The sequence below is a fragment of the Adiantum capillus-veneris genome, chromosome 5, assembly GCF_014529385.1.
Source record: "Adiantum capillus-veneris isolate H3 chromosome 5, ASM1452938v2, whole genome shotgun sequence".
NCBI classification, from domain to species: domain Eukaryota; kingdom Viridiplantae; phylum Streptophyta; class Polypodiopsida; order Polypodiales; family Pteridaceae; genus Adiantum; species Adiantum capillus-veneris.
The window spans coordinates 163,738,637-163,751,903 of NC_140935.1; the positions used below are offsets into that span (position 1 = coordinate 163,738,637).

Sequence of the window (13,267 nt, forward strand, 5' to 3'; positions counted from 1 at the left end):
AGAAAGAGTCCCAAGTATCTTTGGTCCATGTTATCCATGATCCGAGAAAGTCATCCAAACCCCTCCTTACTGAAATTGTCTACAAGCCACGTTATCTTGGCATCCCATTGAGTGAGATCCTGCTTGATGATCTTTGTAGTCTATATGTGGCTCAAAGTTGCAGATGGTGCATCTAGAGAGTATTGAAAGGGGGGTAGCTTGGCCATGCTAGATCCATGAAGGTAAAACCAACATGACATTTGTGCATACCAACATGATATGTCATCATGCTGACGTAGAGAGAGAGAGAGAGAGAGAGAGAGAGAGAGAGAGAGAGAGATGAATGAAATGTTATATTAACGTCTTCAAAAGGCCAAAATGACCTACGAGACCAAAAGGTTACATCCATATGTGACTTTAGTACAATGTCTAGGTAACATAAAGATTAAAATAAATGAGGGTACATAAAGTGAGTACGTATGTAAGTCTAACCAACATCCTCATCATCATCAACATCGTCGTCACATAATACATCATATCAAAACATATGGAGAGGGGTACAAATCACATGAGGGCTAATGTAATGGAGAAAGTAGACAATGGTGATCATCCCATGAACTCTCTCATGGGTCTCTGCAAAGAGAGAGAGAGAGAGAGAGAGAGAGAGAGAGAGAGAGAGAGAGATGAAATGAAACATTATATTAACGTCTTCAACAGGCCAAAATGGCCTACGAGAGCAATCTGTTACAAAATGGTGAATGTAATACCATATATGGGTACAAAACAACTAGAACAAAGATACTACTACTAGAATCCATCCTCATATGCACTCTGGATGTCAAAAAAGTATGGCTCGAATCCTCTGCTGGAGTCTCCGTCAATGCTGTGTAGCCCCTCTCCACAATCGTAGCCGTCTGGATCTCCATAACTCCAGTGCTTGGTCGATGAGAGTGCCAATAGTGGTCGAATGAGTGTGGGCCGAGCTCTATAGTGGTGGCTGCTCCTCTGGCTGCCCCATATCTAGTGAAAAAAAATCTGCAATCTGTCTCCGGGACTCTCTAGAGAGAGAGAGAGAGAGAGAGAGAGAGAGAGAGAGAGAGAGGTCAATGAAATGAAATGCTATATTAAAGTCTTCAAAAGGCCAAAATGACCTATGAGACCCAAAGGTTACATCCATGTGTGACTATAGTACAATGTTTAAGGAACATAAAAATAAAAATAAATAAGGGTACCTAGAGTGGGTATGTATCTAAGCCCACCCCACATCCTCATCATCATCATCACATAATACAGGTAAAGGGGTACAATCACATGTGGGCTAATTAGGTGTACAATGGAGATGATCCAATGAACTCTCTTGTGGGTCTCTGCAATATCAAAATACAGGTAAAGTGGTACAATCACATTTGGGCTAATTAGGTGTACAATGGAGATGATCCCATGAACTCTCTTGTGGGTCTCTACAATATGGGAGAGAGAAATGAAGTGAAATGAAATGTTATATTAACGTCTTCAAGAGAGAGAGAGAGAGAGAGAGAGAGAGGGGGGGGGGGGGGGGGGGGGGGAGGTGGCGGGGCAGAAGGTTCCAAAACAGACCAGACCACTGAGGAACTTTTGTTCGTAAAACACCTTTGGCAAAGCAAATCCATAGATGCAGGGCCGCTTCTAGAGTTGTTGGAAGTGATTCATCTTGCAAATATGGATTTCCCTTTAGCCCACAACCACATCTAGAACCAGTATTGGACCCGTGCTCATTGAGGTGGTTGTACTACCATCTCGGCTATGACCATCGCAATGTGGTTCCATATCACCCAGCCATTTTGTTGCTTTGGAAAGCACACTTGAATATCCAGCGGGGGCATTGGATACCAATAACCGATGGCTCACAATTTTGAAAACAGTTTGATAAAGTTCTTATGAAAACAATCTGGTAATGTTCTCACAAAATTAACCTTGTGTAAACCATATATGACAGCAAGCTAGCTGAAGATTTGGAAGCTGGCTATCCCGTGTGACAATATTGGTGAGCAATGAACACACCACAAAAATAAGGATTTGTTCTTTGCAGATATACACATTCCGCTATAAACAACTCTATGTACGGATGGGCAGGGGCTCATACTGAAGGGGGGTACAGCCTGCAAATATTCATTTCCGAAGCTGTCACTGCTCTTCATGTTGCCCCACGTATGTAATTGGCGGATAAGATTTTCAAGCATGGTATGTTGTCACTAGGCATTTTGGTGCCCCATGTGCAAACGGGCATTTGTCTGCGTTCGCTGTTAAGAACACAAGATTATTGCTTTAAAAGTCAATCACTTGCCATCAGAAACAGATTTAGCTGAAAAGAGTGATTTGCATCTTGCACGTCCTCTTGTGGATGGCTGTACTAGTTTTCTGCCTCCAAAAAGTTTGATCAAGCCATATTACCCCTTTTTGGATAACACACCAAGCCATCTCCAAATGCTTTTTAATGTCAACCTAATTCTGCTTTCTTTCCCACTTTCCCTCACGTCTTATTTCCCTTTCCTTCCGTTCAACAATCTGCCGTGGTCGAGAAGAACGTGATCCTAGTCTGAAAGTGCCGCCACTGACTATGGCCTCTAACTCGGAACCTCCATCCACATCCCCATAACTGCCCCCTTCACCACTTTGCCCTAATCCGTCTGTGAACTCCTCAAAGCCTCTATCGTCCAGTTGATCGTGAGCCTGTGACAAAACTAAAGACTGACTGAAATATACCCTGCTAGAGTAAGATAATACCGGATTATTGCCAAAATTTAAGTGAATAAAATGTGGAACCTGCAGTTGGTGTAGCAGGTGGCGTGGTGCTGTTTTCTCGTACAGCCCCCGTACTGGATCTGGCATCCTGACTTGGTCGTCCACTGTCCCTCTCACGGTATCTCTCCCGAGGACGGCTGAAGAAAAAATTCTGGATTCAACAGAGATAGACAAACGTGAAGAGGAATTCATGCTACATAATGAAACCATACCTGCCGCTACCTGAGCCGGGGAATTCTCTGCGGGATGGGCGAATTGTGCCAGACTCCCTCTGATCCAACTCTCGTTGAAGGTCTCTCTACAAAAATATGAATAGGGAACGATAAAATCCTTCCAATGAGTCAAACAAACTACATCAATATATACTCGATTCGTCATCAAATCACAAGAAGTACCCAATGCAGATAACCATTGAAAATTTCTAAAATTTCTAAAAATTTGTAATTGCTTGGAGCTGTATTTTGAGTTGGACCCTAGATCTCTCAAATGATTGGTTTTGGACATTGAATGCATGAAATTATGAAGGCAGCCAACTGAAACTGGAAACTATAGAGAAGGGCCTCGATAGTCAATCCCAAGTCCTGAGGGACTAACACAGACTGGCAGAACGATTAGCAAAACCATGCCAGTCAAACAGCAGGAGGTTTGATCTTTGCAACGTTCCTTGCCTTTCAGTGGTTCATCATGACGTGTCGTATGTACAATTGCTGTCTTTATAAACAGAGTGAGAGAGTACTTGAATGATGTGTTGCAAGGCGAGAAGTTATAAATAACATGCTCTTGCACATGTTGCAAAGGGAGAGGTGCAGTTGGATGACTGGGAAATCAAAACCCCACCTGGTACTTCTAGTCTTCATCTCTCGAGGCCCAACTTTTCGATGCGCAAATGGGCTGCTTGGCTTAACTGGGAAATGGCTGGACATTGACTTTGGAGAATCCAAATCTACAAGGCCAAACTTGTGACTACTTACCTGGGCCCCATGAAAGCAATGGCCATTCAATGGAAACTAATGTTAAATAACTATGGAAGATAGGCACCTAAATACTCTATCACTATGAAGCAATTATACGTAGACATATTTTGGTGCTACGTGGGTATCAAAGTATAGACAAACTTGTACAAACCTCCAGTTTCAGGTACATTTCTTTGGTGACCCCACCTTGGCATTATGCCTTTATTGAGTTCACTTCCTAGTATCCACCAACTTGCCAAGTGCGACGGGGGGACCTACATGATCTTGAACTGAGCCTAGACATCCTTTTACTATACGAGTTCCAATGCCGACCAACTTCCTGTCTGCGGGTGAAACTACCGTTCACATTGGCCATACAATGTCCGACCATTTTCACCTTCAAAAAGAGGGTCTCAAAAATAAAACAAAAATCATTGGAAAGAAACAACCAACTAAAGTTAGCAGTTGCCACGTCCTCGTGACATACACCCCTCTTGAAATCGCAAACGTCCTCGATTGCATACCATAAATACACGCCACTGATGATCTTGTGTTGTTAGCACTCTTTTATCATCGCGTGTATCCGCCGCAAGAAAGGTCGTAACACATAGATACGAATGACTTAATGAGACCATATACTTTTGTCATTTCCATCTATTACACTGAATTCATATGTACATTTGATGTGCTAGCTCTATCATTACCCCTTTTTTGCACACGTTGGGTTGGGGCATAAGTAGGCTGTAACCCAAAGGCTTCAAGGTAAAGCTGCAATACATTTGGTGACTCTGACAGTTCATGCTCTTCCATCCACTTCGCATCCATAGGTGGATAGTTCTTGAACTTCACCAAATAGCTTCTTGCAACTTGTCCTTTAACCTTTCTGTCCTCATGTGCCAAAACTTGCTCAGGTACTAGGATCTCATCAAGTTCCTCAACTTCTGGCTGATCCTCATCTGGCATATCTTTTGGCACATCACCTACGAAGGGTCTTAGAAGACTCACGTGAAACACATTATGAATCTTCCACGCATCAGGCAATTTCAGCATAAATTTTGACACTCAGAGCCATTATTGAGGAGGGTAGACACCATGGCAGGAGGATATATTGTAGCTTTGTGGATTTCCGCAAACCCTTTGATACAGTGCCACAAGCCAGACTCATATGCAGATTGCAAGACATGGGGGATCTTAGCTTTATACAGGACAGTGGTAGGACAGGTACGCACTACTCAGGGCATGTCCGACATTGTTCACTCCACCATTGGGGTGAAGCAGGGTTGTCCCCTATCTCCAACTCTCTCTGGGATATATGTCGATGAGTTTCAGATTATGTACATACTACATACAGAGGGTGATAGAGGTTCTCAACTTGCAGGGACATGGATTCCGTTGCTATTATATGCTGATGATATTGTGCTGATCTCCGATTCTCCAAAGGGGATGCAGCGTCATTTGGATGCATAGCATGTATTTGCATGGGACAGTGGATTGTCAATGAACCTTGGTAAACACCAAGGTAATGGTGTTTAACACCACGGCGCATTGGGTGAGGGAGGTCTGCCCCCACTTTTACATATGGTAGAGAGACTGTGGAGTATGTAGATACATACACTTATCTTGGGGCCGTTTTCAGTGGTCCATTATTTTTCCTGAGGCGTGCAGTAGATACACGATTGACCAGAGCCTATGCAGCATTGGAGAGACTTGAGAGGATATGTTCGCAGGTTCAGTTCCAAGAACCTCAGACAAAGCTTTGGCTCTTTGACACTTTGGTCACTTCGGCAATGTTGTATGCAGTGGAGATAGTTGATCATCATAGCAGAGATGGAACTACTGATGGATGGAGATGTATGGAGAAGCCCTTGGTGTCTATGATTTCTCGGATGATTAGGGCCAAGGCCTCAGCACCACATGACATTGTTAGGGCGGAGCTCGCTCCTTCATTGGTAGTGGAGGCACTCACTCGACCAGTTTCATTTATGCATAGCACTTGGGCTCCCCCTAGAGACAGATATGATCGATTAGCACTAGAGTCTTCGCGACAGCTGGCATTACAGGGAGATAGATCATGTTGGCATGCACAAATGGCATCTTGGTTTCAGTTACATGGCTTTAATATGGACCGGCTACCCCCATTTCAATACTCTTTGGATGCACCATCCATCTCCCTCACTAGGGCAGAGATTACCAGGCTCATCAGACGGGACTTGATTCAGTTGGATATGAAGAAGACATGGATACAACCTACACATGAGCTAGGTAGGAAGATGACTTTCTATAGAGAGCATCTTCTCCCACTCACGCAGGATGGTTTTGTGATTAGACCAAGATACATGGACATCTATCCCACGGGATACAATGTGCTGTTGGTCATATACGCACATCCTCACATCAACTAGAGATCGAGACAGGCAGATTTAGAGGAATGCCCGCTCAGCCCAGGATTTGTCACGTGTACCAAATAGAGCCAGAGATAGAGCTACATTACATGTCACTGCGCAGTATGAGATACGAGGCCGCTTTCACTGTCTATTCAGAGAGGGTTTTGGGCCACTTTCTAGAGTCATGAGATACCAGGATCAGAGATGCCTCCGATTATACTTACTGGACATTCGCAAACACAGAGAGGACCTTTTCAAGAGGGGCACAATGAGAGAGATCCAGAGACAGCGGAAGATTACAAATTTCTTTCAGTCCTCATAGAAGGAGTTCCACAACATAACAACACCAAAGGCACTAGAGGCACCAAAGGCATATAGAGTTGGGGCGGTCACGTCGCCCACGGATGAGGGGGCCCTCTCGACATCGACGCAGATTGCAAAAGAGGATCCATACCATACTAGCGTGACATAGGAGCCATCCCGGATACTGATGTATATGTATATGATGCCTCGACTGTTAGAGAGCTCCATTGTATCAGCTCACCCTTTGTATTCCCCTTTGTATTAGCTTTCACCCCACTCCTACCCACTATTTTCTTTTCAGGTCTTTGTACTTTTTGTACCCAGACCTGGTATTAGATTCACCACATGTAACCTTTTGGTCTCATAGGTCATTTTGGCCTTTTAAAGACGTTAATATTAAATTTCATTTCATCATCTCTCTCTCTCTCTCTCTCTCTCTCTCTCTCTCTCTCTCTCTCTCTCTCTCTCTCTCTCTCTCTCTCTCTCTCTCTCCCTGGTATGATAATGTCACCATCCTTGGAAAACTCCCATATATCATTATCCAAAATAGCAAAGGGGGATTGTCCTCTAGGTGATGCATATACTAACGTATTAGGAGGAAAGTAACAAATAGCTATGTAGAGGTATCTGCCATGAGCCTCACCCACATGTACCTAGATTGTTCATCCTTGCGTGCTATATATATCAGTGGCTGCAGTTCCTCCCTGAATAAAACTGCCACCCCCCCTGAGCCCCGTCCTCGATGCTCCGATTTGGTCTCCTGTCTACAGGCTGTCTCCCATCTATATCCGCTCACCTATGGCATGGATTGTCCAAGTGCTTGATGCATCTCAGAGTAGAAAATGATGTCTCTCCCCGTGAAGCTATCCTCAAAGGCCCCTACATCAAGGCGGAGTGACTCATTACAATTCCAAGTTGCCATCTTTAATGTGGTCCCATTGGTCTCGCACCGTCATGCAGAGCATCGCTCCAATATCACCACCTTTCCATACCTGTAAAAAGAAATCTTTCCCTTTTCCCTTGCTGCTCTAATTTCCGGCATTACTTCTTGCATATGAGCAATCTGCAAGAGGGTGAGGTCATCTCCAAGAAAGATACGACTCTTCTTTAGAGTCGGTCTCTTCGTCAAGAAGTCCTTCTTCGCTTCCATGGAGGGGAAGCGGACAATGAGTGCCCTTTCCTTCGAGGTTTCTCCGTTGCTTCCGTTTTTCTTAGTGCTCACTCTCCAGGCCCTCGTGTGCGTCTGCTCGTGGACCCCCACCAGAGTCATGAGTTCTTTCACCTCTTCATCCACATTATCTTGGTCTTTGAGGCCACATATCCTGCCGTGTAGGGCCCACACACGTCTCCTTTGCTCCTCTTCTAGTGTCAAGTTGATGACGATTGGTGTGGGGGTGGGGGCTATTTCCTTGCCTTTTCCTTTCTTGACAATCTCGATCCATTTTTCGGCCTTTTCTGCTTTTTATTGGGTCTTTGTGATGACATCTACCCACGAGGTAGTCATTTCTTTTTGTTGCTCCCCACCTTTGATGGCCCGCACTTGTTCCTTATTTGTGTTAAGCTCTTCAATTACTAAGGGTTGAAGCTCTCCCTCTTCGAGGGCATTCTGCGATTGCACCTCTGCAAGCTCTTTCTTGAGTAGTGCGATTTCCTCATCTTGGGCCTTCACGCGATCCTCGAGAGTATCGTGCTTTCCTGTGCTGCCACGCGCGCGTCGAGTATGTTGATAGTACCTAGGAGGTGGCGGTTGATCATGTTGATGGACTCGCTCAGCTCTTCTTTGCATTTTTGGATTGCATCCTCCACCCGGTCATCTTTGCCATTCTGCTTCCTCATGGTCGAAGGGCCGCCACAGCAGAGGGAAAGGGATACAAGAATGAAGAAGAGAGTGCGACGAAAGAAAAGGGCCCATCTATCTCAGCTAGAGCGGGATCTATAACAGCTATTTATCAGTCAGGACTCAAGCGAAGCATGGAGGCTATTCCACGAGCATTCACCACCACCAGCGGTCACCTCCGGTCACCTCCACTGAGACATGGGGGGAATATGCCACATCTCTCTACACAACATCCGGGCAACCACCTCTGCCGAACCCACTAGAGACATGCCCAGAGACATGTTCTTTCTTTACTGCCGAGAGGGTAAGGAAAGCCATTGACAGGATGAAGACAAGGAGAGCACATGATCATGATGGTCTGGTAGCAGAGCACTTCATCCATGCCAGAGATATGCTTGCAGATCTCCTGGCTATGATGTTTAGTCGAGCCATGTATGAAGGCTTCACGGAGACTTGGAGTTTGTCTACGATTGTGCCTATTTTCAAGTCGGGAGATCCCATGATTCCCACGAATTATCGCACCATCATGGTTGGTCACACATTAGCTAGGTTGTATGCATCCGTTCTTGAGCAGGAGCTAAGTAGATGGGCAAAGCAAGAGGGCATAAGAGCACCACGGCAAGCAGGTTTCAGGAGAGGTTTCTCCACTCTTGACCAGATTCTGGCATTCAAGAGGGTAGACACCATGGCAAGAGGATCTATTGTAGCTTTGTGGATTTCCGCAGAGCTTTTGACACAGTGCTGAGAGCCAGACTTATACGTAGACTACAGGACATGGGTGTGCCTACAGAGCTGATATGGGGTATTCTGGCTCTATACAGGACAGTGATGGGGCGGGTACGCACCACTAAGGGAATGTCTGACATGGTCCACTCCACTATTCGAGTAAAGCAAGAATACCCCCTATCCCCGACTCTTTTTTGGATGTATGTGGATGAGTTTTCGGACTATGTAGAGTGTTAGGGGGACAGGGGAGCTCAGCTAGCAGGGACATGGATTCCGCTGTTACTATACGCTGATGATATTGTGCTGATTTCTCACTCTCCAGAGGGGATGCAGCGTCATTTGGATGCTCTGCATACATTTGCTCGTGACAGTGGATTGTCTGTCAATCTGAGGAAAACCAAGGTTATGGTGTTTAACACCACATCACAATGGGTCAGGAGGTCGGCACCCACATTCATGTATGGCCAGGAAACTGTGGAGTACACAGATGCATATACTTATCTTGGGGTAGTCTTCCGTGGACCAGGGTTTTCACTAAGGAGACCATCAAAGACTAGACTGACAAGAGCAATGCAGCTTTGGGCGGCTGGAGAGGATGTGTTCGCAAGTTTAGTTTCAAGAACCGCGAACCAAGCTTTGGCTTTTTGACACTCGGGTGAATCTAGCTATGCTCTATGGAGTTAGGTATGGGGACCCTCAGTAGACCACCATCGGAGATCTGGCAACACAGATGGATGGACATGTATGGAGAGGCCTCTAGTCTCTATGATCGCTCGGATGATTCGGGCTAAGGCTTCAGTACCGCATGAGATAATCCGAGCCAAGCTAGCCCCCCCCCCCCCCCCCCCCCCCCCCCCTCCTCGTGGTGGAGGCATTGACGAGATCAGTATCCTTTATGGACGGTCTATGGGATCTCCCCAAGGACAGATACGCTCGGCTTGCCCTGGAGTCATCTCGACAACTAGCTCTATAAGGCGATACAACATGTTGGTACGGACAGATCACAACATGGTTTCAGTCGCATGGTCTCAACATGGATAGATTACCTCCGCTTCAATACTCCCTGGATGCACCCTCCCTGTCTCTCACGCGGACATAGATCACCAGACTCATACATCAGGATCTGATTCAGCTAAATACCAGGAGCACATGGATACAGCCGACACAGGAGTTGGCAGGAAGATGGCCTTCTACAAAGAGCATCTTCTCCAACTCACGGAGGACGGCTTTGTAACTAGGCCTGCATACATGGATACACACTTATCTCTCATGGGATAAGATGCGCTATTGACAGATACGCACACCCTCACATCAGCTCCAGATCGAGATTGGCCGATTTCGAGGGGTGTCGGCAGGAACCAGGATATGTCACCTACGTAACTTAGAGCCAGAGACAGAGCTGCACTACACATGTCAATGTCCGGCATACTATGAGATACGCGGCCACTTCCACTGTCTGTTCAAAGAAGGGTTCGGACCTTTTTCTAGAGTCATGAGATACAAGGATCAGAGGTGTCTCGGATTGTTCCTGCTAGAGCTGCGTAGACTTAGGGAGAGCTTGCTCAGGACATCAGGGGAAAGAAAGCCTCAGACACAAATCATATATGTCTTTACACTAGCCAAAGGAGAGCCAACGAAGCAATCATTACAGCAGATCTCAGAGCCTACTCATACTAGAGGTACACTGCTTGACCGAGCCACATAGCAAGGCATAGACTCCGTAGCTTCCAACCACTCAAGCAAGTCTTCCTTCGGACCATTGAGTAGAGGAGGTTGTTCCAGTTGAGGAGTTGACTCTACATAAACGGAACTATGATGCACCACTGGATCCATCCCCCCTTCAAGCCTAATTGGTTTCATTGGTGATCCAGGCGTATGAATCCACATCGCGTCATTGCCCCAATCATGTGGTGCCTTAGTGTGCCAAAGCCACGGTCTACCAATTACCAACAGAAAGCGGCACTCGACCTGGGAAAGGTGCACCACAACAAATTCTAAGCTGAAGGTGAAGTCTTGCACCTGTAGAGGCACCTTGTCCACTATACCTACACGGTAGACTATCCTTTGGTCTGCCAAAGTAGTTGTGAATGGGGCTGGCCGGGTAGGCTGGAGACCTAATGCCAACAAAGTGAACTCAGGCATCAGGTTGATGTCACATCCACCATCAACTATCACACCAAAGTGTTGCCGCCCTAAAAGAAGACACTATAAGACAAGGGCTTTGTAATCAGTTAGGGGGGCAGCAGGATAGGAGATCATATAAGCCTCTAATGGCTATATCGAGAGGTGCCTGTCACTAGGACCTGCACTTGGCTATAAGGATGGATTAACTGCAAGGGTGTCACCTCGAAAAGCTGCATCTAGTCGAAGCATGTGATAAAGCGACACTTGCTGGAAGGTGTTCTTCAGCATATCTTTTGCTGTAGGCTTTTCTCTTGGTGTCAACTCCTTCTCCAGTGCCCCAATCTGTTGTAGGTCGGCTACGGCTTCCAAGAAGGCCCCATCGATGTTAGAGAGCAGAGAAATTGGTTCGCTCTTAGCGCTAGTTGATGGCTTGATAGCTACTGGCAGAGGTGTATTCATTGGCGAGACAATTGATGGAAGATGAATGCCAGAGGACAGCCCTCTAAGCCCTAGGGAGGACACCAGCGGCCTCCTCTACTTCTTGCAACTTGGCAATCACGTGGGTAGAAGGTGGTGGTTGAGGGATTGTGCTAACTGCTTTTAGATTTATCTTTGGAAATTTAAATTCCGGTTGGCTTTGACTTGGGCTCGAAGATGTGGAAGTGCGTTGCTTTGGAAAGTCTTTGTTGTAATGATCCTTGGCATCTGGGCAATGTCAACAAGGAGGAGACCCTTCGAGAAGAGGACATTTGCTTTGGTAGTGCCCATATTCCTCTCATCTGTGTAACACAAAAATGGTCAATTGGATGGACGAGACGGGGGACGAGGTGGTTGCGAGGTCTGCTCTGGAGTGGAGGTGATAGCCGATATGTAGAAGCTCTGAGGGGCTAAAGGAGTGTTATCATAATAAAAAAGTATGAGATGGAAAAGTGCCTTGCATCCCTTGCATAGGTGGAGTGGTCAACAAAGGGGGCATGTAACTTGGTTGGCCATAGGGGGAGACCATGTTGGAGGTGGGTGCCAGCCCTTGTTGAAGAGTAGGGGCGAGGCTCTGTTGTGAATGCCGCAATCCCTTCAAGTTGTAACAATCTTTGTCTTCATATAGAAGTGGCAATAAGCACTAGGCCGGAATTCTTGTGGGGATGCCCGGAGAGTGACACAAGCTACACCAGACCACGAACTTAGACTCCTGCTGGGCCCAAAGCTTCCTGATGTGGGGACTTCTCCTATCGGAAAGAGAAAGACCTCTCCTCTTGAAGAACTCACTATAATTTTAGTGCTTCCAGTTCCTTGAGTAAGGAAACCAAAGGGTCAGATGCACTTTCCAAGAGAACTGAAGTAGACTCAGCAAACTGAATGTACCATTTGTTTGCTAAGCTATCTAAGGTTGACGGAAAGAGCACTAGGTAGGCATCTTCTCTGTTGAGGCCATGACCCCTGCATAGAGATAGAAACCTCCTCACATGATCGTCTGCATCCTCTGTGGAGAGTCCCTTGAAAGTTGGAAACTTTATGTTGACCTTGGCAAAAATGCTAGTCAGCTCCTCCATTGCAGCCTGCTCAGGAGCCGTTTGTAACACAAGTGGTGGAAAGTGTGCTTGAGGAGGTGATGAGGGTGGTGAAAAGCTGGTAGAGGTAGGTGCCAAAGAAGGTAGCAGAAGCGGGGTGGAGGACTTCCACTAGGTAAGAAGGGCTAACACTTTCTGTGGTAGTACTACAGAGGAATCCTTTGGGGATGGCTCAACATCATATACATGTGGAACATAGAAGCCCCTGGGAATCTAGCGGTCACTGTATCACCTTCAGTGTGTCCATATGGCAAAATCCGAAGGAGTCGAACTCAGCTTTCTATCAAACTGCACTTATAAGACTTAAGTACTCTCCCCATAGGGGCAGATATTCATGAATTAAAATTTGCAGCGTAAAAGAGAAACCTTGGTATAGCTTCAATGGTCTTGCAGAGCATAGGCTTCCAATAACTTTGCAAACTTGTGAGCAAGGTTCAGGGACCATTACCGAGTTAAGAATGTGTTCCTGAGTATTCAAAGAGATCTGAATGCCAATGGTTGAAATGCTGCTCCTTTTTTTACTTTTCCAGGGTGGGGTGCGGTTGGCGCAGGGGGGCCGGGGGGGGAGGGGGGGGGGGTCCACAAAGCCACAACAGGTCTCCAAGAAGACCC

At 46.3% G+C, this 13,267-nt stretch overlaps 1 protein-coding gene across 9 annotated transcripts in view; it reads right to left on the minus strand.

The window, feature by feature from the left end:
* Nucleotides 1–659: 659 nt before the first annotated feature.
* Nucleotides 660–13,267, minus strand: part of LOC147458478 (uncharacterized) — a 194,676-nt gene continuing 182,068 nt past the window's right edge. For 6 of the 9 annotated variants that reach the window (XM_086513107.1, XM_086513106.1, XM_086513114.1 and 3 more), the window contains 3 exons: nt 2,973–3,058; nt 2,782–2,897; nt 1,083–2,699 (listed from right to left, as the gene is read on the minus strand). In XM_086513107.1, coding sequence (XP_086369233.1) covers nt 2,461–2,699; nt 2,782–2,897; nt 2,973–3,058 — 441 coding nt within the window. In that variant the 3' untranslated portion in view covers nt 1,083–2,460. Of the gene's footprint in view, nt 1,038–1,082; nt 2,700–2,781; nt 2,898–2,972; nt 3,059–13,267 lie in introns of those variants that run through there. The other 3 variants (XM_086513109.1, XM_086513108.1, XM_086513110.1) reach the window with 3 other exon arrangements.